This window comes from Bos mutus, chromosome 13, assembly GCF_027580195.1.
Source record: "Bos mutus isolate GX-2022 chromosome 13, NWIPB_WYAK_1.1, whole genome shotgun sequence".
Lineage (NCBI taxonomy): Eukaryota > Metazoa > Chordata > Mammalia > Artiodactyla > Bovidae > Bos > Bos mutus.
In genome coordinates this window covers 49,047,415-49,071,639 of record NC_091629.1, presented here as the reverse complement: position 1 = coordinate 49,071,639, position 24,225 = coordinate 49,047,415, and the positions used below count along the sequence as shown (strand labels likewise).

Sequence of the window (24,225 nt, the reverse complement as noted above, 5' to 3'; positions counted from 1 at the left end):
TGCAGAACTGTATTTCAAATCCAAGAACTTGACTCCAAAGTTCATAAATGAAACCCTTTGTGTGCATATTGTATTTTAACCAGAACAGAGATTTGGGGGCTCCGGGAAGGCTAGTCCCTGCAGGGCTGTGTGTCTGAGGTCGGGGAGGGGGTTCTCCAGTGCTCACATCCAGTCAAGGGACCAGGATATAGAGTCGACTTATCAGGGAAAATGGGCTGGGCTCCTCTGGGTAAAATAGATAATACCTCTCTACGTCCAGCAGTAAACCCAGCTCTCCTGATGGCCCACTGTGTGCAGACCTTGTGCTCAGTGCAAACATGACTAAGACATGGCCCTGACCTGAGGATAAAGGTCATACTCTAAGGTCACTTCCTCTGCCGTTCAACATCCTGCCTAGAGGAGCCCACTTTTTCTAGCTGTTGATATCTCCCAAGTCTCTACCGCTGGCCTCAATCTCATCCTTTACCTTCAGCTCAGTTTACAGACCCGCCCACTGGACCTGTCCCCTTGCAGGTCCCACAGGTACATCACTCGTTTCCAAACTGACCACACTATTTCCCTCTTGTTCCCCAAACCCTCCTCTATCTCAGTGAGCAGAAACCTGGGCCCTGTCTTTACTTTGTCATTTCTTCGTGTCTCCATCCACACTTCCTATCTCAGGTCACCACCTCCCCGCTGACTCCCACTTACAGCCTCCTACTCAGTCTCCCCAGATCTCCAGCTGCTCCACAGGGCAGCCTGAGCCATCTTTATGAACTATTATATATCTGATTCTGTCATTCCCTGGGCCCAAACCCTTCATCCGCTTCCCACTGGTCATCCAGGTCCTCAACATGCTGACAAGCCCTAAACGATGGGCCCCTGCCATCCTCTCTGCTCTTGCCAGCCCCCTGCTCTACGTCCCAGGCAGCCTCAACTCCCTGACTGATATTCTACGTTCTCTCTCCCCTCCTTTTCTCCTCTCCCTCCCCTACCTGTGCTGGGCTACTTCCTTACCGGTCCCTTCAGATCTAATCTCAAACATCACTTTTACCAGGAAGCCTTTTGGGACCCAGGAAAGGCGGGGCATCCCTCTGGTTTGCTCAGAGCACACTAAACTAATCCTAATTAAGCACTAACCCCAAGAGCTGCATGCACGGCACAATAATCGCTCTCCCACTAGACCGTTAACTCTGGGAGGGCAGAGTCTGTGGGTGTCGCCTTGCCCCTCCCACCCCACACTAGCACACTAACTGGGATTCCACTGTGTTGAGGTGTCCGTGACCTCACCTTTACTTACACCCTGAGGTGCAGATGGCCCCGGAGTCTTACCCGCCACGACGTGACTCACCTGCAGCCTCTGCTGCTCCGAGTCCCGCTCCAGCACGGAGGCCTGTAGGAGCAGGGCCGCCTCCTGCAGACTGCTCACGCTGGCCTTGCTCTGGGCCAGGGACAGTGCCAGGTGCTGGGCCTTCTCCCTCCACTCGATCTCCCTGGCCTCCGTCTGCCTCAGGGCCCTCTGCAGTCGCTCCAGCTCCCGCTGCAGCCTGGGCCCTGAGGAGTCGAGTGGGGGAGACGGCTCCTCCCTGGGCGAGGTTTTGTGGCTGTGGGGTGCGTCCTCCAGATCCTTCCTTTGCTGGGCCTCCCGCAGCTCCAGGAGCTCGTCTTCCTTTTGAGCCAGGGTCCGCTGTAGCTCCCTGAGGCTCTCCCGGAGGCCCCTCACCTCTTCCCCTTCTCTCTCGTGCCTGCGCTCCTGCTTCTCTTGGGCCAGAGACTTCTCTAGCAGCTGCCCCTGCCTCCTCAGCTCTCTCAGCTCTTTGTCCCTCTGGGCAAGCGCCTGCTGGAGCTGCTGCACGGTCTCCTGGTGCCGGAGGTCCCCGTCTTGGATCTCACCTTCCCGCTTCCTCAGGGTCTCCTCGAGCTGCCGGGCTTGGGCCTGGCAGGAGTCCAGGGCGGCCTGCAAGGTGGCCGTGCTGGCCTCCAGGTTGCGGCTCAGTTCGGCCTGCCCATGAAGATGCTGCTCTTTCTCCCGCAGGGCGGCCTGAGCCTGGCCAAGGGCCTTCTGCAGAGCTTCAGCCTGGCCGCGGGCAGCCTCCTCCTGCCGTTGGGAGGCCTGGCCCTCTGCCCGTAGGGCCTCCAGCTCCCTGTCACGGGCGTCGAGCAGCGCCTCTGCCTGCAGCCAGCTGTCCCGCAGGCCCCGGACCTCCGCCTCATGCTCCTGGGCCTGCTCGGCACATTGCTGCTGGAGGGCCCGCAGCACCTTCTCCTGCTCCCGAGCCTCTGCCCGAAGGTCACCCAGCACCTCCTCCAGGGCCTGGCTCCGCCGCCCCTCCACTGCCAGCTCTTCCTGGAGCCTCCGCGCGTGTTCCTTGTGGTCCTCGAGCTCAGCCCGGCGCTCCTCCAGGGCAGCATGCGCCTGCTCCAGGGCGGTCTGCAGTGAGTCCGCCTGCTCCTTCACATTCTTCTCCTGGTCCTGGGCCTCTTGCTGCTGCAGGGCCTGGAGCTCCTGGGTCCTGTGCACCAGGACCCTCTGGGTCTCTTCCAGCCGCCCCTGAAGCTCCTGCTCTTTCAGCTGCCCCTGGTCCCGGGCTTCCTGCAGGTGCTGCTGCAGGACCGCAATCTCCTGCTCCCGCTGGGTCAAGAGGAGGCTGGTCTCACTCACCTTCCTGTGGAGGCCCTGGAGCTCCTGTTCCAGCTGGTCCCTGTGTTCCCGAAGCTCCTGGATGTGCTCCTGCTGGCACTCCACCTCCTTCTCCTTATCCCGCAGGATCAGCTTCATGTGCTCCAGGCTTCCACGCTGAGCTTTGCTCTGGCCCTTCCCTTCCTCTGCCCACTCCTGCCTCAGCTGCCGCTGCGAGACCAGCTCCCGGCCCCGCGCTCTCAGGGCCAGCTTGATCTGCTCCAGGTCTTCCTCCAGGATCTTGGTCTGCCGGCTCCTCTGATCTTCCAGGGCCTGCGTCCTCTCCTTCAGCAGCACTAGCTCCTGCTCCCTCCTCTCCAGGTCTTGACTCAGACGCTCTTTCTGCCTCTGCAGATCCCGGATCTGGTCTTGCTGGGCCATGGCCTCCTGCTCCTTCTCCTGGAGCTCACTAGCCAGGAGAGTGCTGTGGCCCTCCAGCTCCTGGATCCGGCTGCCCTGTGCCAGCAGTTCCTGGCTCCTTTCCTCCAGGTCCAGCGTTAGGTGGGTCAGAGCCACCCTCTGTGCTTCCCTCTGGCCCTCCAGCTCCTCTATCGCCTTTCGCTGGCTCTCCGTTTGGTGACGCTTCTCCTCGAGCTCCAGGGCCAGGCATTCCGTCGTAACCAGCTGCTTCTTCAGGTCCTGAATCTGGCCTTTCTGGGACTCGATCACTTGGACCTTCTTCTCAAGTTCCAGGAGATGATGCTCTAGGATGCTCGTCTGTGTCTCCCGGTCCTTCTCAAGTTCCCGGATCCGCTCTCTCTGCAGGGCCAGCTGCTGCTCTCGCTCCTGAACAGCCACGGGGAGATGCTCTAGCACAGACCTACACTCCTCCAGCTCCTGGATCTGTCCCTGCTGTAGATCCACCTCTCGGTTCCTCTTCTTCAGGTCCAGAGACAGCACTTCCAACACAGCCTTCTGCATTTCCCGTTGCTTCTCCAGTTCCTCGATTTTCCCCTGCAGAGTCTCCACCTCCCCTTCTCTTTCCGAGAGGGCCTGGGCCAGGCGAGCCAGATTCTCCTGCAGAGCCTTCCCCTGGGCCACTTTCAGCTCACCCTGCTCCTGCAGGGCCTGGGCTCGCTGGCGCTCACTCGCCACCTCCTCATTTTTCAGTTTCAGGGCTGAGCGCGCCATCCGCAGATCTTCCTCCAGGGCCACAGCAGCACTTGCCTGAGCCCTGGCTTCTGTGATAGAGGCTTGGAGATGTTCCACCTGGGCAGTCAGGCTCTCCTTGGCTGCCTGCAGTAACTTGCGCTCACTCTGGAAAACGAGATACAAAACCACCTTAAAGCTGTGCTTCCCTCAAACTGTCACTCCAACAAGGGCCTTTTCTTTCTTTCCTCTGTAGTGTCAGCCTTGTCAAGGATGTGAGCAAAAGGAACTGAGCATTCTACTCAGGCTGATGTTGTAAAAGAACATCCCGACCACACTTTTAGGCTCTGCTCTGCTCTGCTCAAAGAAAGTCTGATGCAAATCAGCCATCCCAGACTCTAGTCCTTCAGGTCAAGGATAAAGATCTCAACCTCAATGCAGAAAGAGCAATTAAAGGAGGATTCACTGAGGCCTTCATAATGGTCCTCAGGGCTGTGGGGACAGCCAGAGAAATGGAGCCACTGCTGAAGAAAGCTGGGCACTATATATGCATGGGGTTTGACCAGGGGCTAGGATGGGAGCCCCAGCCTTGGCGCCTCCCCAGTTCAGTACCACCTTACCTGGGCTTCCACTCCTTGCAGCTCTGCTTGCTGGAGGCGACTCTGTAAGGATGCCACAGTTTCACGCAGTTCCATCAGCTCAGATTCTAGGGAGTTCTGTTTGCCTTCCCACTTGGATTTCTCTTTGGGAAGAGATGGAGGAAGGCCCATGATTGGGGTGTTGGAAAAGAGGGATGTACAGGTAGATGGGAGAAGGGAAGCAGAAACAAAGGAGGAAAAGGCCAAGAAGGAGAGAATTACATCCAGTTTCATAGAGACATGACCCTTCTGCCCACTGCTCTGTTTGTCTAGGCTCCCTGCTGCTTCCAGACCCCTGTCTGCATCTGCTGCCTGACAATTGTGCCAACACTTCTCATCCCGATCACACAGGTTCTCAAGCCTGGATTCCAGACAGGGTTGAGCTTCATGACATGGGATGTCCTTTTCAGCCAGCAATTCTAGGATTTTGCAGGGGTTCCTAGAGACCAGGGCGGCTCTGCTGGGGCCCTCCATTTCTGCAAAAGGCACCAGAACTCAGCTCTGTGTATGGCTCTCACTGAGCCCTGTGGGACATTTTAAGACCCAGATCCACTCCCCATATTGTCTTCTTCTCTTCTGTAGTTGAGCCTTGAGCCTGAAGACACTCCTCTTTCTTTTCCTGGTGGTCAACACCCTTCCCAGCCTTAGTTGTAGCACAGATACATTCTCCCCAGGTTCCCCCCTTTTCTATTTCCCAAATAAGCTCAGGATCCTGCTGATCACTTTGAGAATAGTTGGGGATGACAAAATAAGTAACACTGATAAATGATAATGACAGAATTTTATGGTGTTCTTTGAGACTAGGCCTTAGGTAGCCAGTTTTTTCAACCTGCAGACAGAAAAAATGGAAGCCTAGCCAGCAACTTCCCTGAGTTCACCAAATCTGTTCCTCCTAATCTCTTCTGCCAGGATGGCTCTCAAAGGCTAAGCAAAGCATGAAAAGTAGTTCACGGGGTTCACCACTCCTTTGGAGATGCCTCTGGGGATCTTCTTGCAGCTGTGGGCAAGCAGTAAAGAGTGGTTCCCAGGCCGATCCCACCCCTCTGGGCCTTTCCTCACATTTTAGTCGTGTCTGACTCTTTGCAACCCTATGGACCATAGCCCGCCAGGCTCCTCTGTCTATGGGATCCACCAGACAAGAATACCGGCGTGGGTTGCCCTTTCCTCCTCCAGGGGATCTGCCCAACCCAGGGATCAAACCCAGGTCTCCTGCACTGCAGGTGGATTCTTTACCACTAGCGCCACCCGTGAAGTCTGCCATTCCTCTCTTCCCCTCAAACCCCTCCTGCCTTGAGCTTCTCACCTTCCTCATTCTGGGAGAGCTGTCTCTGCAGAGCCTGCAACTCTGTGTGGACCTGGCTCTTCTCGGCTTCCATATCACTGAGACGCTGTTCCAGCTTCTGGGCTTGATCCCGCAGATCATCCTGGGAAAGGAAGTGTGTGGAACTCAAGTGCCACGTCTTCCGGAAGTGTGTGGAACTCAAGCTCCACGTCTTCCATGATGTCGCCCCAGTCCAGGGCCTGAGCCCTCTAGTCCCTCAGGCTCTGTCAGGGTTTGCCATCGAGGACCTACTCTCAGATTGCTGGGTTATTTACCTCTGAATTCATGTGCATCTGGCTCCCAGAAGTGATGACAGGCTCTGCCCCAACTGGCTGGAGCCTGACTTCCCCTTCTGACCCGTCTGTCTTTGAAACAGAACTCCTACTGAAGTCTTAGCCCAGGATCCCTTTCCTCTTCCTGAATCACTTCACATTTTAGCTCAAAGGTCACTGCTTCCTTTCTTCCGACCCTCTCAAGTCAGATTGCACTGCCCCTACCTCCTATTATCAGAATGTGCACCTGTTACTGATCTAGTTAATTCTAGCAGCTCAGCTTTATCTCAGGACAAAGCTGGGTTGCTCAGCCCTGTCATGAGCCTTCCTGAGGGCAGAGAGCAGGTGTTTCTCCTTTCTGTATCCCTAGCTCAGAGTGCATGCTGCTGCTGCCGCTAAGTCGCTCCAGTCGTGTCCGACTCTGTGCGACCCCATAGACGGCAGCCCATTAGGCTCCCCCGTCCCTGGGATTCTCCAGGCAAGAACACTGGAGTGGGTTGCCATTTCCTTCTCCAATGCGTTAAAGTGAAAAGTGGAAGTGAAGTCGCTCAGTCGTATCCGACTCCCAGCGACCCCATGGACTGCAGCCCACCAGGCTCCTCCGTCCATGGGATTTTCCAGGCAAGTGTACTGGAGTGGGGTGCCATTGCCTTCTCCGTCAGAGTGCATATTGACACTCAATTTTCACTAACTGATAGGTTCACCATAAGGTGGGATTTGGAGGACATTTCATATTGTCTTGGGCCTACAATGTTCCTATAAACGGCAACCTCAAATCTCAGTGATCCCCATTTGTTGGTTTCTTCTTGGAGGTCTTGGCACCAAGAACAATTTGTGGCTGAGAGGAAAATGATGTAAAGCAATATCCCAGATCTACACAGAGTATCACGGTTTACAGGGCTCACCTGAGTCCCTCGCTCATTTAATCCTCAAAACCTGGTGAAGTGGGCACAGTGTACCCTAATTTACTAAAGAAACCAAGGTCCAGGAAGCTGAATGCTTTATTCACGGCTGCCAGGTAGTAAGCAATAGAGGCAGAACTCATTCCAACTTGATGTCAGAAATAAAACAGGTCAGGGACTTCCCTGGTGGTCCAAGGAACCACCAGGGGGTTAGCATGGCTAAGTCTCCACGTTCCCAATTCAAGATGCCTAGGTTCAATCCCCAGTTAGGGAACTAGATCCCACACCCCGCAACTAGTAAGACCCAGCACCATCAAATAAATAATTTTTTTTTTTTTAAAGAAGAAATAACACAGGTCAGACTATGCCATGAGCCTTTTTCAGGGGAGGTGAAGAGCCTGAGGAAGGAGAACAGAGACACATACCCGGGCCTGCTGCGTCTTCCACAGGTCTTGGTGAAGCTTGTGGAGGGCGGCCGCCACTGCCTCAACTGAGAGAGCCGTCAGGAGGGGCCCTCTCTTAAAGAGGATCCTAGCGCCATTCTGGTCTGAAAAACGAGGAAACGCCTCCTGACCTGGCTGCACTCTGACATGAAATAGCCACACCACACCACCCAGACATGGCCCTGGCCTTCCTATCCACCCCTCCTCTCCTCAAAGAGTCCCCCTCAGCAGTTTGTTCATCGTGCCCTGGTCTGCATACCTAGGTGCCAGGCGCTTTGATGCGCACTAGAAAATGCCAGCTATCATTTGTTAGGCATTTAATAAGTGCCAGGACAGGGAAGCCTGGCGTGCCGCAGTCCATGGGGTCGCAAAGAGTTGGACACGACTGAGCGTGTGAACAAGTGCCAGGGACTGAGCGGGTGATTTTATTTCTGTCATTTCATTAACTCCTCAGAAAAATCCCGAGAGGTGGGTACTTATAACACCCTCCTTTTATAGTTGAGAAAATCAAGCTCATACAGGAGAGGTCACTTGCCCAAGGACACATGTCTAGCAAATGGCAGAGCTGGGGTTCACACTCTGACTGAATCCATCCCAGAGGCTGGGCCTTGGCCTTGATGCAGTACTGCCTGGAGAACTGCACCCCTCTCCTCCACCCCTCGAGCTAGGCCTGGCTTTGCCCAAAGGCCTGAGGTCCTGGATGGCTCCCTCACCTGGCTCCGGGCCCCAGAGGGAGGGTGCTGAGTCTCCCCCGCCGTTTAGCTCCAGCCTGCTCTCGCAGGCAGACCCCAGGGCCTGCTGCAGGACAGAATAGAGGCTGGCCAGCTGGACCTGGGCCTGGTGCCCAGGCTGCTGCTCTGCCACCAGCGCCTCCAGCCGGCTCTCTGTGCTGCGCAGGCGCAGCTGTAGTTGGGCCACCTTGGTCTCCTGGGCCCACAAGGAAGCTCGGAGCTGTTGTTCGGTGACTCGAGACGCCTCAAGCTCCTCCAGCAGCTGAGTCTCCTGGGCCAGGAAGTCAGCCTCCTTTTCCTTCACCTCCTGCTTCAGTAATTCCACCTGCCAGAGAAGATGTATGGTCACTCCGAGCAGGGAGTGGACACCCTCTCCCTGGACCCTCCCAGGACCAGTCCCACTCGATCCCCAGGGTTGTGCGGTTGTCTGAGGCTGGGAGGATTTCAGGAGGCTCAGCTCTCCAGCAGGAAGGCAGGGTCTGGAATGAGTGTCACCCCAGATCTGACCTACGCACCTACCTAAGGACTCCTAACACGTGGGCCTGGGCTGTATGCTCATGGGCTCTGGCCCTGGTCCCCTTGGCAACTATGCCAGCTTCCTGCTGTGATTAGAAATCTGCCTGAGAGACCTCCCTGGTAGTCTAGTGTCTTAGACTCTGTGTTCCCAATGCAGGGGGCCTGGGTTCAATCCCTGGTCAGGGAACTAGATCCCACATGCTGCAACTAAAAATATTTTGCGTGTCACAACAAAGGTGACACCCAACTAAGATCTGGGGCAGCCGGAAAAAGAGAGAATTCTTCTTGAAACCCTGATACTGAGTCAAAAGAAGACGAGTCACAATAATAATGGCTACCATTTACTGAATGCTTACTGTGCTCCTGACACTTTCTATACTCCTACAATGATTAAGAATTATCACCCTCGTTTTAGGGATGAATAAAGCGTATTCACACAACCAAGCAGTAGGGCCAGGGTCACACCAGGACCGTCTAACAAGCAGACGGGTCCTGCGCTACCGCAGTCTATGTTTGGCTCTCACTCCCTTCGTGCTTTTCCTCCCAGTTCCATCTTTCCTCCGTGCACAGGTCTGGGGTCCTGCTGTGAACAGACCAAGTCCATGGAAGGCCTCTTGCTGCTGCGGACCCGAGGGAAGTAATATTTGTTCCCCTTGCTGTGTCTTGCCGGGCAGATGAGGCACACTTGGCAGTGGCCAGGCTTGAACAGGCCTGCGTGAGCCCTATCCTCTGGGTACCATGTTCCGGTCATCAGCGGCCTGTTCTTGACTCTGGGTCAGGTTCCCACGCTCCACCCCACCCAGTCCTGGCTTCCCTCTCCCACCGGGGCTGCCAAGGCCCCAGCATGACTGAGCAAGCACCCGCTGACTCCAGAGGCCGGCTTCCACCAGGGAAGAGATTTCCTGCTGGGGTGGGAGATACCTGGGTGCTGAGCTCTTTCTGCCCGGCCTGGGCCTCCTGCATGTCCTGGCGCAGGGAGCTCAGCTCTTGCTGTTGAACAGAGTCAGCCTCTTGCAGAACAAGGAGTCTCTGTTCCTTTTCCACCAGCGACAGAGTCAGGCTAAAAAGAGAAGGGTCAAGTGCAAGTTCGACGCATGAAGCAGGGCACTCAAAGCGGGTACTCTGGGACAACCCAGAGGAGTGGGGGTGGGGAGGGACATGGGAGGGGGGTTCAGGATGGGGGGATACATGTGCACCCGTGACTGATTCATGTCGATATATGGCAAAAACCACCACAATAGTGTAAAGTAATTATCCTCCAATTAAAATTAATAAATTAATTTTTTAAAAAAGAGAGGGAGCCGGAGGGCCAGGCCATTCTCTTAGGCAACGAAGAACTACCTTCTCATCTGACTGCTCTAACATAGCATGGATAGTAACAGTAATGATCATGATTACAGGCTAAGAATAAAAGCCTGTGTTTATTGAGTACCAACTGATTACTCCTAGGTTCTTCAACTTCACAATTTACTCTTTGGCAAATTCCAGAAATACCTACACAGTACCTCAAATTCAACACGTCCAATTCTTCCTGTCTCCTCTGCACCTCCCCTCCCCCCAGTCACCCCTGCTACATTCCCCAGCTCAGTGAATGGCCTCTCTATCCACCCTTAGAAGTCCTGACCACATCACAGAATTGTTCCCTCACTCTGCCTGTGAACATTCCAAGACTACATATAAACCGATCCCAACTCCCCTAACGTCCCTCAAACCCCTTCCCTCCTCCTCTTCCTTACCACCCCACCAGGGTTCCAGCTTTGGTATCTCTTATCTGGACATCTGTACCAGCCTCCCACCTCTAGTTTCATCAACAAAAGGGTTTCTCCCCACTCAGACTCCAGGTGACATAATCTGCCAATACCTTCCCTTGGAGATGATTTGATTAATGTCTTCTCCACAAAACCTTCAATTCTATTGCGACAGAGACCACATTGTCTTATTTAAACTATATCCCCAACCTCTGGCATAGTTTCTGGTGCGTGAGGCATGTTCTCCACTAAATGAATGAATGAATGAAGTGCGAGCTGCAGAGACAGGGACCATGCCCTCTCTACACAGTTACCTGTAGAGCCCAGAGCTGGAGACATGAGTGGTTAGGGGACCTGAGCAAAGAACTGTCAACCTCACTGTGACCCCTGGATCCAGACAGGCCAAAGCCAACTCCATGGCCTGTCGAGCCTACCTGGCTTTTTCTCTCTCCAGCTCCTTCTGAATTCGGCTACACTCCTGGGCCTCTCTCAGCTTTTCCTGAACCTCCTGGTCCACGAACCTCTGGGAGGCTTCTTTGGAAAGCAGCTGAGACTTCAAGTCTTCCACCTGGAAAGTCAAGAGCATGAAGGCTGGGGATAGGCGGCCAGTGGAAGGATGCTTCTCATCTAGGACTTAGGGTCCTTCAAGGTTTACCACAGTCACCAGCCCATTCCCAACGCCCTGGAGGGCCTGCCACCCCTTAGGTGCTGGTCTTAACTATCTCCCTCCGCCAGCCATTCATAAGCCCCTCCCTACCTTTCAGCCTCATCACCTGTCTCCCCAGCCTCACATACGGTGTATAAAGGAGGCACAAGGAAAAACCTTGGCTGAATATAACTCTGTCCAAAGGCCAAATGATTATATTTTTTAAAAATAAACAATCCGAATACCATCTGATACAGGATTCTGAGAAGGAAAAGCAACCTGGTATAAAAACACTGGCTCTGTGGGGGAGGTTGGATCAAGGAGGCTGCCAAAAAAATGTGAGGTTTGGGTTTTCCTGGTGGCTGAGACAGTAAAGAATCCGCCTGCCAAGGTAGGAGACGTGGGTTCGATCCCCAGGTTGGGAAGATCCCCTGGAGAAGGAAATGGCAACCCACTCCAGTATTCTTGTCTGGGAAATCCCAAGGACAGAGGAGCCTGGGGGGCTAAAGTTCATAGGATCACAAAGGATCGGACACCACTTAGTGACTAAACAATAATGACCATGGTCCCCACTGAAAGAGGTTACTAACTATCCCAGGGGCCTGGGAGGCACATGCTCAGTTCTGAGCACCCTTCACTTCTCACTTAATAGTGGGGCCCCCCCTCCCCACCCCAAGCTCAGGCAGCAGGGCCAAGGTTTCCCCGTCCTGCCAGGGGGAGTGGGAGGGCCCGGCTGTGCTGGGGAAGGGTTGTGGGGCTGGGAGAGAGGAGCAGGGACCTGCTTCTGCAGGTCTGTCTTATCCTGCAGCAGGACGCGGCCCTCCTGCTGGAGGGTCGCCAGACTGTCTCTGTGCTGCTGGGCTGCCTGCTCCAGTGCCTGCTGAGCCTCCTGGAGCTGGGTCTGCAGCATCCCAGTGGTCTCCTGCAAGGGGAGAAGAGAGCAGGGAGGGGAAGAAAGCTTCCTTGGTCACGAAATCTGTGTTGCAGAGATTGTGTCGTATAAGTACTGGTTTTTAGGTTGGGTTGGCAAAAGCCAAGGCAGGGCCCAGCTGAGTCATGTTGCTTCCATGATACCTTGTCACCTCAAGTCCTCACCTCCTTCTCCTGCTCCTCCCTCACCAAGCGCACTGCTCGCCCAGGCCTTCTTGGCCAGGGCACCTTACTCAGACCACTGCAGCAGCTCCTGCCGGGTGGCCCGACTTCCACTTCATGCTGCCACACCCACACGCACACGTGTACACACACACACAATTCTCCCCTCAGCGGCTAAAGTATTTTAAAAATACATATAGTAAATCATGTCCCACTCTGCTTTTTAGATATCATCCAACACATTCCAGCTGTCCTTAGAACAAAACTCAAGCTCCTTCCATGGCTGACAAAGGGCTCCTGCCCCCAAGCTTATCAAGGGACTTGTCCCAGGTCCTTGCTGCCTGTCCCAGGTCCTTACAACAGCTATTTCTACTGCCTGAACTGTTTTTCAAATGGCTGGCTTCTTTTCTTAATGGTTTTATTGAGACTGAGCTCATATATCCTGCAACTGACCCATTTAAAGCAGACAATTCAGTGGTATTTAGCATATTCACAGGGTCGTGCCACGGTTACTGTGATCATTTTTTACCATTTTTATCAGCTGCAGAAACAAACTGCATACCCTCCCCATCCCCCAGCCCCACTTCCAACCACTCTTCTACTCTCTGTCTTCGTAGATTTGCCTGTTTGGGCTACTGCCTACAAGCGGAATGATATCCCATGCGGTCTCTTGTAACTGGCTTCTTTCACTTGGCAAAATGCTTTTAAGGTTCACCCTTTTTCTTCTAAGGGCCTGATCTTCAACCTTCGTGGCTCAGCTCAAATGTCACTTTCTCAGTGAGGGCCCCGCTGACCACCTTTGTCCAAAGAGGCCTCCTCTGAATCCCTCTCAGTTAGCTCGGCCTATTCATTTCCTTTATGGCCCTTATCGCGACCTACAATTATCTCACTTATTCTGTGTCCTCTCTGCCACTGTAAAAAACACCATGACTGTCACGTTCACCATTGTGCCACACCTTTCTGTCGGTCGAGTGTCAGCAGCTAGCCTGGGGCCTGGTGCAAAGAAGTGCCAAACAGCAGGTCAAGGTGAAAGAGTGGGGACTTCCCTGGTGGTCCAGTGGCTAGGAATCCGCCTGCTAATGCAGGGGACATGGGTTCGATCCCTGGTCCAGGAAGACTGCTGGACGTGCTGCAGGGCAACTAAGCCCCACAACTGCTGAGCCCGTGCTCTAGAGAGGCCACCCCAACGAGAAGCCCGAGGACTACATTGAAGAATAGCCCCCACTCACAACTACAGAAAGCCTGCACATAGAAACCAAGACCCAGTGCGGACAAAAATAAATAAATAAACATTAAAAAAAAAAAGAATCCACCTGCCTATGCAGGGGACATGGGTTTGATCCCTGGTTGGGGAACTAAGATCCCATATAACAGGGCAGCTAAGCCCACCTGCTGCAACTACGGAGCCTGCACGCCGCAACTAGAGAGAAGCCTGCACACTGCAACGAAAGATCCCTATGGAAAGATCCCTGCACACTGCGGCTAAGACCTGACACAGCCCAATAAATAAATATTTAAAAAAGAAAAACAGAACAGTGTGAAGGAGTGAATCGCCACTCCCTTTCCTCCCTGCCCAGGACCACCCTCCATACCTGCTCCTTTAACTGCTGAACCTTCATGTCCTGCCTCAGCCGCTCCAGCTGTTGGCTGGCCTCTGCCAGCTCCTTCTGGGTCTGCAGCAGTGTCTCCAGGAGGGACATCCTCTCCTTCTCTGTCTCGAGCTGCATCTGTGAAGGGGCAGGAGGGCCAGGGCTTGTTGGGTCAGGGGTCACCATGCTCATCCATGAAGCCACAAGCGCACGCCAGCTGCTCTAGGTTCTTCTGGCAAATGGGGTTAGGGGGGCAGCGGTTGCTGAGGGCAAAGGAAGGTTGGGACCACTGACTGAGAACCAGGAAGTGTGAAGGTTGCCACTGGTTTGCAAGCTGACAGGATGTGGTAAACGGCGGCCCTCCCTCAGGAAGTAGGACACACAGCCAGCCCTGCAGTTAACGGTGCCGATCACCTGCTCACGCCCTAGAGTGAGTAGGGGCAGAGTGGGAGGCCTGGAAGCCCCTGTAGCCCCACTCCTGGGGAGCTGGAAGGAAGTGGTCCGAGGCAGGGGGTCACAGGGAACACGCAGCCCTCCCAGCTGCCCACCTGGCACAGGGCGCTCTCGGCCTCGGCCCGCTCTTCCTCCCTCTGCGCCCGCATAGCCTCCATTTCTGCCTGTTGTTCCCTCAGCCTCGCTTCCAGCTCCATCTTCTCCCTCTCCAGGCTCTCCAGAACCTTCTCCAGTTCCTGCCGGTGCCGGGAGCGCTCTTCTTCCTGGTCATACGAAGGAAACACCGATCGAGCTGAGAGGGTGAGGCGCGGAGGCAGAGAAGCACCGGATGAGAGTAAGAAGTCTACCGCTCACCAGCTGCGTGACCTCGGTGTCTTCCTTACCAAGCCTGTTTTCTCATCTGTGAGGTGAGGCTAATTATCCTGCTTTGCCTATCTTGCCAAGTTTTATGAGAATCAAGTGAGATTTATTAAAAAAAAAAAAAAAAAATCAGGGGTGTCCTTGGCAGTTCGATGGTTAAGACTCTACACTCCCAATACAGGGGGCATGGGTTCAATCCCTGGTCTGGGAAGATCCCACATGCCATGCGGCGACTAAGGCCATGCACCACAACCACTGAGCCTGTGAGCCACAGCTACGGAGCCCACGTGCTACAGTGACCAAAGCCTGTGCACCGAGAGCCTGTGCTCTGCAACAAGAGAAGCCACCGCAATGCAATGAAGAGTAGCCACTGCTTGTCGCAAATAGAGAAGGCCTGCGTGCAGCAATGAAGACCCAGCACAACCAAAAATAAAATACATAAATTGAGATAAAAAAAAAAAACACGGACATCCCTGGTGGTCCAGTTGTTAAGACTCTGTGTTCCCAATGCAGGGTTTGACCCTTGGTCAGGGAACTAAGATCCTGCATGCCATACCATACCACCAAAAAAAAAAAAAAGATATAATACATGTAACAGTGTTTTCTAAAGTACAAATGTCCCTCACATAAGCTACAAATATTTTAAAGCAACCACATCATGCTTGGTGGTTGTAACAGCAAACTGAAGTGGTGGACTCATTCTCTGCTGCCCCTCTCCCCTGCTCAGAGTGGCAGGGTCACCCTTCTGAAGAGCCAGCCCATGTCTAGCTATGATGTCTTCTACAGGATTCAAGACTGTCGGGATGGAACATCCCGGTCCTCCCAGAATCCATCAGTGACCAACGACTTTTCTGATTTCCTAGATGAATCCAGCCCCTCTGTCAGGATCTCAGGATGGTGGTGAGGGGCTGCCTGGGTTGGAGTCTTTACTCCAGCACTGCTAGTATGACCTCGGTTAATTTCTATCACATCTCTGTGCCTCCGTTTCCTCATCTATAAAAATGAGGATAGGGAATTCCCTGGCGGTCCAGTGGTTAGGACTCTGTGTTTTCATTACCGAGGGCACAGGTTCAATCCTTAGTCTGGGAACTAAGATCTTGCAAGCTGCACAGCATGGCCAAAATATAAATAAATAAATTCTGGGTCAAAAAATAAATGTTAGTCACTCAGTTGTGTCCGGACTCTTTGCGACCTCATGGACTGTAGTCTACCAGGCTCCTCTATCCATGGGATACTGGAGTTGGTTGCCATTTCCTCCTCTGGGGATCTTCCAGAACTAAGGACTTCCCTGGTGACTCAGACGGTAAAGAATCTGCCTGCAATGCAGGAGAGCAGGGTTTGATCCCTGGGTGAGGAACATCTCCTGGGAAGGAAATGGCAACCCACTGCAGTATTCTGGCCTGGGAAATCCCATGGACGGAGAAGCCTGGTGGGCTACAGTCCATGGCACCGCAAAAGAGTTGGATACGACTTAGTGACTAAACAACAACAAAAAGAATAAAAGTAAAACAGACATTTTCAGACAATTAAATACCAACATACCCTCACCAAAGGTTATCTTACTTCAAGAAGGAAAATAAATCCAAATAGAAAACCCGACATGCAAGAAGGAATGGTGAACAAAAACAAACCTTGTAAAATTTTCAGGATATCCAAACAATGATTGACTGTATAAAATAATCAAAAGGCATAACATATGGTGTTAACAAACTAGTAATAACTAAACACACTGACTAATACAGTTGATAGGTGAGGAGGAGTGAAAGCAGGTAAAATGTTCTGTGATCCTGTGTCATTCAGGAAAAGAGTAAATATACCAATTGACTTGAGATTCTATTAAGTATGTATTTTAAAATATTAAAGAATAACTAAAAGAATAAAAAACACAGTACATATCATCCAAAGTAGCAGAGAGAGAAAAAAGATAAGAAAAGAATACAGCTTAATCATTCAATATAATCCTCTAAAAGAAGTTAAGGTGATCTCCCGTCCCAAAAGGTAAAAGACAAGATGAATAGCAAAAGATGACAGAAATAAATCCAAACATACCTATAATAAAAGCAAATGGACACAATAAAAGCAAATGGACTAAATTATATAATTAAAAAGCAAAGGAAACACAGTTCTGAATTGGGCAAGAATTATCCAAGGTATTTCTCTGCTCCCTTTACACCCTGGAGACCAGGTCTGTCTCTCCCATCCCCTGGCCACATCCACCACCTACCCACTTCTCCTGGAGCCGATTCACCTCCTCCTCATGGGCCGACTTCAGCTGCTGCAGGGCAGCCTGCCCTTCTTGCTCAGCCTGGGCCAGCTGCCTGGCTGCTGTGTCCCGTGCCTGCTCTGCCCGGCTCCGTTCAGTGTCCAGTTCCAGCTGCAGGCACTTCACTTCCCCTAGGATGCCAGAGACAGGATCTGTCTGGTCTCTGAGCCTCTGCCCTCCCATCTTTCACCCTCCTCCCCAGGCCTCATGAGGAATTCCCATCTCAGAGGCTGGGGGTGTGTGTGTATGTGTGTGTGTGTGTGTTAGTCACTCAGTCATGTCAAACTCTTTGCAACTCCATGGACTGTAGGCCGCCAGACTCCTCTGTCCATGGGATTCTCCAGGCAAGAATACTGGAGTGGGTGGTCATTCCCTTCTCCAGGAGATCTGCCTGACCCAAGGATTGAACCTGGGTCTCATGCATTTCAGGCAGATTCGTTATCATCTGAGCCACCAGGGGAGCCCCCTCAGAGGCCCTGGGTCTGGCTCTAATAGCTTCCCACCGTCTTCCTGGCTTTTAACATCCCCATGGACTGAAGTGTGCCCATCCCAGCTGGATTCTCACCTTGGATTACTTCCTTGGCTTGCGTGACAGTTTGAATCTGGACCTCCAGCTGCCCTTTGGTGACCTCTGTCAGAGAATTTTGTTGCTGGGCCTCAAACAGACTGCTCTCCAGTACCTCCTTGGCTGAGCTGTCAGGTTCAGGAATCAGGAGAGTTCTTACCCATTAAGCCCCTTACCCTTCCTTAAGAGGAGTCGGGTTCTAACTTCTGGCCACCTAGAGAAGCTAGAGGGGCAATTACAAACTCATAACTCATTGAAACCCCCATACACTTTGGGCAAGGAACTCAGCTTGGCTACGCCTTGCTTTGCGAAGCTCTCTGCCCCTGGTAGAACTGGGGGTGGGCCCTACCTGAGCCCCAGAAGTTGTTCTGCGAGCTCCTGCCGGTCTCGCTCCACAGCCTGTAGCCGCACCTCGAGAGCTGCCTTCTCCCGTGCCAGAGCCTCCTTCTCCTGGACTTCTCGGGCGAGCATCTCTTCCTGGCGCGTTGTCTCTTGCTTTAGCTGTTCTATCTGAGCTGAAGCTGCCTCCTGCTGGTGATATGTCTGGGGGGACAGAACTGATGAGATGAGAGCAGAGGCAGGACCCCCCACTCCAGGCTGCTATCACCAGATTAGGGTCACTGGACCGACCTCTGTGAGCTGTGCCCTCTCACTCCAAGGGCCATATATCTATTTCCCTGATCTACACAGCGTGCCCAGACCAGGAAACATGCTCTAGGGTGGCAAGAGATCTACCTCTAAGGAGCTTTTAGTCTTAAGAAGTAAGACACACACACATTACCACTAAGAAGGTGATCAATGCCCTGAGAAAGACTCTGAGAAGGGAAAAGTGAAAGTGTTAGTCACTCAGTTGTGTCAGACTCTTTGTGACCCCATGAACTGTAGTCTGCCAGGCTCCTCTGTTCGTGGGATTTTCCATCAAGAATACTGGAGTGGGTTGCTATGCCCTTCTCCAGGGGATCTTCCTGACCCAGGGATCGAACCCCAGTCTCCTGGATTGCAGACAGATACTTTACTGTCAGAGCCACCAGGGAAGCCCTCTGAGAGGGGAGATTGCATATAATTATTAGGTCAATGAGATGTTTGGTAGAGAAGAAAGATCACTTTGAGTTGGGCCATTGGTTCAGAAAAAACTAATGGAGCCCCTTGCCATGTGTTAGACACTGTGCTAAAAGCTGGAGGGATTAAAAGCAAATAAGACATAGCCTTGCTTCAAGGAGCTTTTGGTGGAGATACATAAACAGATAATTATAATACAGTATGAAGGCTGTGGTGGTTGAATAAACGCGACGTATTATCAGAGAACACAGGAGAGGCATCTAACTCAAATTGATGGATGTGAAGCAATGGGGCATAAGCGAAGGATTCCTTTAGGAATTCTTTTAAGAAACTGGAAGATGTACCCCAAACTATTCATAGTAACACTGGTCATTTCCAGGAAATGAGATTTTCCCTTCCTGAATCATTTCTGTAGTGTTTTCGTTTTTTTACAGTGTGGCAGTTTTCTCTTCTCACCTCGCTTAGTTTCTCTTGAATTTCTTCCTTCTCTTCTTGGATGCCCCTGAGGTCCGCTTGCAGCTCCGCCCTGGTCTCCTCTGTTTTCTGCAGCTGGGCCTCCAGGTGGCTGTTCTTTTCCCACAGGGCTTCCCTGCTCCTCTCGGCCTCCGCCAGGTCCACCTGCAAAGTGCTTCTCGCCTGCTCTGCTGCCTCCATCCTCCTGCACACAGACTGCTTCTCCTGTTCTAACTACTGGCCAAAAAGGGAAGGGCATCAGAGACAAAGGGTTGTGGTTTAGAGATGAAGAGGTGAAGACAGAAGTCCACATGAAATACATGACTCTCTTCTCCACAGAAGGACACAGGAGTGCTTATGGGAGAGGAGGACTAACCACACATTTGGGGTCTAGAGCCTTTACTCCAGGTACTAGATGCTGGGGACAGAGACAAAAAAGGCAAAATCCTGGACTTCCCCAGCGGCTCAGTGAAGAATCCGCCTGCCAATGGGTTCGATCCCTGATCCAGGAAGATCCCACATGTCTTGGAGCAACTAAGCTCGTTTGCCACGACTATTGAACTTATGCTCTAGTGCCCGTGAGCTGCAACTACCGAAGCTCACATGTCATGCTGCCACAGAAGCCACAGAAGCCCTGCAGAGCAACCAGAGAAAAGCCTGGGCAGCAACAAAGACCTAGCACAGCCAAAAAAATGAATAAACAAAATTAAAAAAAAAAGCAAAATCCTGCTCTTGAAGAATTCAGAAAAGGGAACACAGAATATTTCTGGGGCTCAAGGGAACCAGAGTGATTCAACAGACAGTTAAGTCTGTTCTGTTTATTTTTCTAGCACCCTGAAGCATGCAGGATCTTAGTACCTCCACCAGGGATTGAACCCACGCCCCCTGCAGTGGAAGCTCAGAGTCTTAACCACTGGACCACCAGGGAAGTCTGAGACATGTTAAATTTTTAACCTCTAGAGAAGATTCTGAGGCTTGGGCTCTTCAGCAGATCCTTTTATGGTGGTTGGTGTTATCTCAAACAACAGGATTGAAGCCTAGTCTTCCTTCTAGAGGGCATGGACTTCCTTCCTGGCCCTGGTGATCTCACTGTAAAGCCCAAAGGGGGTCCTGCTGTAGATGTGGGAGGGGTCTACTTTTAATGGTTGAGCCCAGGCCTTATAATCTTTGCTTTCCTCTGCACTGTAAGTGTTCCTTTTGCTCATTCCAGGACTACATGGGAGCTGATCTGCCTTGGGCTGATCATTTGAGAACTGTTCCTTGTCACAGGCCATCAGCTGTGTCTGTCTCTTGCCCTCTCGGTTGGGGCCCAGTCCTACCCCATGTGTCAGAGATCTTTGCTCACCTGGAGAAGCTGCTGGTTCAGTCCAACTTTATCTAAGGCCAAAGCCTCATTTAAGGCGCTCAGTTTGACAGCTGCAGCCCGAAGATCAGCGACCTCAGCCTTCAAGCTGTTCTCAGCACTTGACAGCTCCACGATTGACTGTTCTGCCTAAAAACAGACAGTTAAAGAGTTTCTTTTCCCAGTTTTCCTGCAGCAGTGAACAGCTCACATCCCCAGTACCTGCTGCTTCCTGTGTACAGACAGGAGTTAACACTTCATCCCCTCCCTCACATTCTAAACTTTTCCCTTCATTCATCCATTCACTCTCCCATGCATTCATTGAAGAGTGAGAGAGGAACTCACACGAAAGAGACACAGACATTAGGATATATAAACAACCACAACTGTGGTGACAGCGCAGACAATGGAAACGCAAAGTGCTCTGGGACCTCAAAGAAAACATCAGTTCAATTTGAAAGAGTCAAAAAATGCTTGGTTGAAGAGTTCACAGTGAAGTTGGACACTGAGAGATAAGGAATGGTTTGCAGTTAAAGGAGAAGGAAAGAAGCAGTTCAGGCAAAGGGAAGAGTTCATACAGTGTTAGAGGCACAAGGGAATGGGTACCATGGAGAACACACTTAGTAAAGGCATGGGAGAAGTGAGGACAGGGATCTCGGGGGGAAAGGAGGCTAGAAAAGGTGGCAGGGGGCAGAGGGCTGTGAGTGTGACACCAAGGAGCTGGGGAGCCACTGAATGGTTTTAGGAAAGAGACTGCCACGACCAGATTTATACTTTAGAAAACCATTCTAATTCCAATAGTCTGTTGAGAGGGACAGAAACTAGGAATTGAGGCACAAAATAGGAAGGGCCATGGCTTATAAAGTGAAGAATGACGCAGGTTGTATACCCTTTTCCTAGAGACAATCAACTTTCCAAGCCGCCCGCCCCACCCCACCAGTGAGGGGGAGGCCCACGCACTCTGGCCAGCGCGGCGGTCACTTCTGTTTGCTCCTGCCTCAGCAGCTCCCCTTCCAGGCGACTGGACTCCAGGGCTTCCCGAAGGCAGATCAGTTCACTGAGGGACTCGGACTGTCTGGCTTCCAGGACCACCAGTGTCTCCTGACTAAGACGAAAAAAAGGAAATCTTAGGGAGTGGCTGTATCCCAAAAGATGTTGAAGCTGAAACTCCAATACTTTGGCCACCTGATGGGAAGAACTGACTCATTTGAAAAGACACTGATGCTGGGAAAGATTGAAGGTGAGAGAAGGGGACGACAGATGATGAGATGGTTGGATGGCATCACCGACTCACTGGACATGAGTTTGAGTAAACTCCAGGAGTTGACGATAGAGAGGGAGGCCTGGCGTGCTGCACTGCATGGGGTCGCAAAGAGTTGGACATGACTGAGTGACTGAACTGATTTGCCTTTGTGATACAAAAGAATGAAGGTGGTCTCTAAAAACTGATAAGGAGAGAGCTCCAAGACATAATGTGAAAAAAAGCAAGGTGCAGAACAGTATATGTGGCATGCTCTCTTTTATGCAAGAAACTGGGGGAAATACGAATATACACACACATTTGCATAAGGCACCACTAGAAATATGAATAAGAAATTAATTTAAGTGATTACACACAAAAGGAAGGGATACGGGATGGATGAAGTAGAAGGGACAAATACTCTCTCTGTGCATACCCTTTAAATTGTTTTGACTTTTGAATTATACAAAATTTTCTTGTTAGCCACACTATGTGGCATACATGGTCGTAACCCCCCCAGTCAGAGATCGAACCTGTGCCCCTTGCAGTAGAACTCTGGACTCTTAACCACTGGACCCACAGGGAAGCCCCTTGAATCATAGAAATACTAATAAATGTATTATTGAGTCAAACAATTTAAATTTAAAAACATAAAACTATCTTTGTGGATTGTTGGTTCTTTGCCTTGGTATGGGGAGACCCTTCCTTGCACCAGTCATGATCCTTAGAGGAGTCCCTTCAGGATTCCATCATTTATGACCATTAGGTGCAAGGAGCCGGGGAACAGGAAAGAAGAGGAGGTACCAAAGATGAAGAAGATCCAACCCGTTACCAGGTACTGAAGACCTACCACAGGCCACGCTCTGTGCTGGCATTTCGTAAAACACAGTTTTAATCCTCCCAATGACCCTTCAAGGGAAATATCACCACTCCTACTTTACAAATAAATTAATCCATCCAAGCGGTCAGAGCAATTATTTAAACCAAGCTTCTGCCCAGCTGTAAAGTCCTTGCTTTTTCTATGGTATAATATTGGGGAATTTATAGATAAGCTGGGTCCCTTTACTCTGGAATTTCCTTTTCTTAAAAAATATGTATTTATTTGGGTGTACCAGCTCTAAGTTGCAGCATGCTGGATCTTTAGTTGCAGGCTGAGGGATCTAGTTCTCTGACCAGGGATCAAACCCGGCTCTCCTGCATTGGGAGCTTGGAGTCTTAGCCACTGGATCACCAGGAATGTCCTTGGAATTCCCTTTCTTGACCAGCTCATTTCCCATTACTTCCCAGGATCAGTTCTACTCTTTGGCCAGCCCAGCCTCCTCTGAACATTCATTGCATCCTCCCACCTCCTTTTCTTTGCTAATCTATTCCTTTAGGCCTTGTCCTGCTCTCTGCCAATCAAAATACATTAAGGCCCAGCTCAGCAGCGACCCTCTTCTCTGAGCAGCTTTCAGAAACAAACTGTTACCCTTATTCTCCCAGAGGATCTAGCTTGAAGCTCTTTTTAGCTCATGCTTCACCTGGCCACGGTTTACTTGTCTGACTTCCCCATTATACTGCAAACTGCTTGAGGTCAGTGTCTTATTTGTTTCCCCCCACGGGGCCTCAGTTCCTCTAGGTGCTCAGCAAAGCCTGGATGAAATCTGTGCATTCATCCTTCTGCCAAGGGTAGAGCGGTAAGCTAAGCTGAACCCACTGCATGCCAGGTTTCTATTAACTCCGCTTTCTCAGGGTGGGGAGGGACAGGGCCAGGGAGAGAGGGGACTGTCACACGCACAGACGCTCCCTCTCTCGGACGGCCAGGTGCAGCTCCTCCTGCTGTTCCTCCTTCTCGCCCTGAGCAGAGTCGCCCTGCAGCTGGAGCTCCATGTTGGTCCTCCGCAGTCGCCACGCCTCCTGCTCCAGCACCTCCAGCTGCTGCTGCAGCTCCTCCCTGGTCTTCTGCAGGAGCTCTCGCTCCCTGGAAGGAGGCCAGACGTGAGCACAAACCCTGGAACCTAAAAACCCTCCTGGAAGCAGACAGCAGAGGGTCACAGGAGAGGGGTATCTGCTTCCTTTAAATATCTCATCTTCCCTTTAGAGAAGGAAACTGGTTTGTTTGGTTTTTTTAGTGTCTATTTATTTGGCTCCGACAGGTCTTAGTTGTGGCACACGGGATCTTTGTAGTGTCATGTGGACCTTTCGTTGGGGCACACGGACTCTGGTTGCCGCGTGTGGGCTCTCTAGTTTCGGTGCTTGGGCTTAGTTGCTCTGCGACATACGGGATCTTAGTTCCCCGACCAGGGATCAAACCCTGGTCCCTTACACTGCAAGGTGGATTCTTAACCACTGGACCACCAGGGAGGTCTCAAAACTGTTCCCCACCCCCCCCAAATCATCACAAAGACCCAAAAGTGAGTGAGCAGGAACCAGCAGAATGCAAAGCCAGGTGGTCCTGAACAGCCCTGGGTCTGCCAACCACACGATGGGAGTGGGAAAAGGCTGGGTGAGGACTGAGCCTGGGAGGAAGTAGGGGGACAAACAGCCCCCACTCACCTGCTGAGAGAGTCCACCTCTCCCTGCAGGTCCACCGTCTGCCCCGCCAGGGTGTCCCGCTCCCCTGTGAGCTGCTGCAGCCGCTGTCTCAGGGCTTCACCCTCTTCCTCCCACTGGTGATGCTGCTGTTGCCAGGAGCTCACAGCTTCCTGGCAGCCTGACAGCTGCTGCCTTAGGTCCTGCGGAGGGAGAGGGACAGAAAGGAGGTGGTGAGTAAGAGGGCAGGGCAGAGAAGGATGTCAGCAGCCTGGAAGCAGGGCTGGGCAAAGGGCGGGGGGACTGGTGTGACCAAGGTAAGTTGTGAATAAA

The 24,225-nt window shown here is 52.0% G+C and overlaps 1 protein-coding gene across 8 annotated transcripts in view; it reads right to left on the bottom strand.

Moving 5' to 3' along the window:
• The window catches only part of CEP250 (centrosomal protein 250), a 54,699-nt gene that overhangs the window by 13,357 nt on the left and 17,117 nt on the right, over nucleotides 1-24,225 (bottom strand). For 6 of the 8 annotated variants that reach the window (XM_070381638.1, XM_070381640.1, XM_070381639.1 and 3 more), the window contains 18 exons: nucleotides 23,917-24,095; nucleotides 23,159-23,341; nucleotides 21,102-21,246; nucleotides 20,145-20,291; nucleotides 18,803-19,033; nucleotides 17,637-17,830; nucleotides 17,288-17,415; nucleotides 16,684-16,853; nucleotides 14,195-14,362; nucleotides 13,650-13,784; nucleotides 11,744-11,887; nucleotides 10,754-10,887; nucleotides 9,493-9,631; nucleotides 8,038-8,380; nucleotides 7,307-7,428; nucleotides 5,690-5,810; nucleotides 4,369-4,490; nucleotides 1,331-3,916 (listed from right to left, as the gene is read on the bottom strand). In XM_070381638.1, the coding sequence (XP_070237739.1) occupies nucleotides 1,331-3,916; nucleotides 4,369-4,490; nucleotides 5,690-5,810; nucleotides 7,307-7,428; nucleotides 8,038-8,380; nucleotides 9,493-9,631; nucleotides 10,754-10,887; nucleotides 11,744-11,887; nucleotides 13,650-13,784; nucleotides 14,195-14,362; nucleotides 16,684-16,853; nucleotides 17,288-17,415; nucleotides 17,637-17,830; nucleotides 18,803-19,033; nucleotides 20,145-20,291; nucleotides 21,102-21,246; nucleotides 23,159-23,341; nucleotides 23,917-24,095 (5,391 nt within the window). Of the gene's footprint in view, nucleotides 1-1,330; nucleotides 3,917-4,368; nucleotides 4,491-5,689; nucleotides 5,811-7,306; nucleotides 7,429-8,037; nucleotides 8,381-9,492; nucleotides 9,632-10,753; nucleotides 10,888-11,743; nucleotides 11,888-13,649; nucleotides 13,785-14,194; nucleotides 14,363-16,683; nucleotides 16,854-17,287; nucleotides 17,416-17,636; nucleotides 17,831-18,802; nucleotides 19,037-20,144; nucleotides 20,292-21,101; nucleotides 21,247-23,158; nucleotides 23,342-23,916; nucleotides 24,096-24,225 lie in introns of those variants that run through there. The other 2 variants (XM_070381642.1, XM_070381645.1) reach the window with 2 other exon arrangements.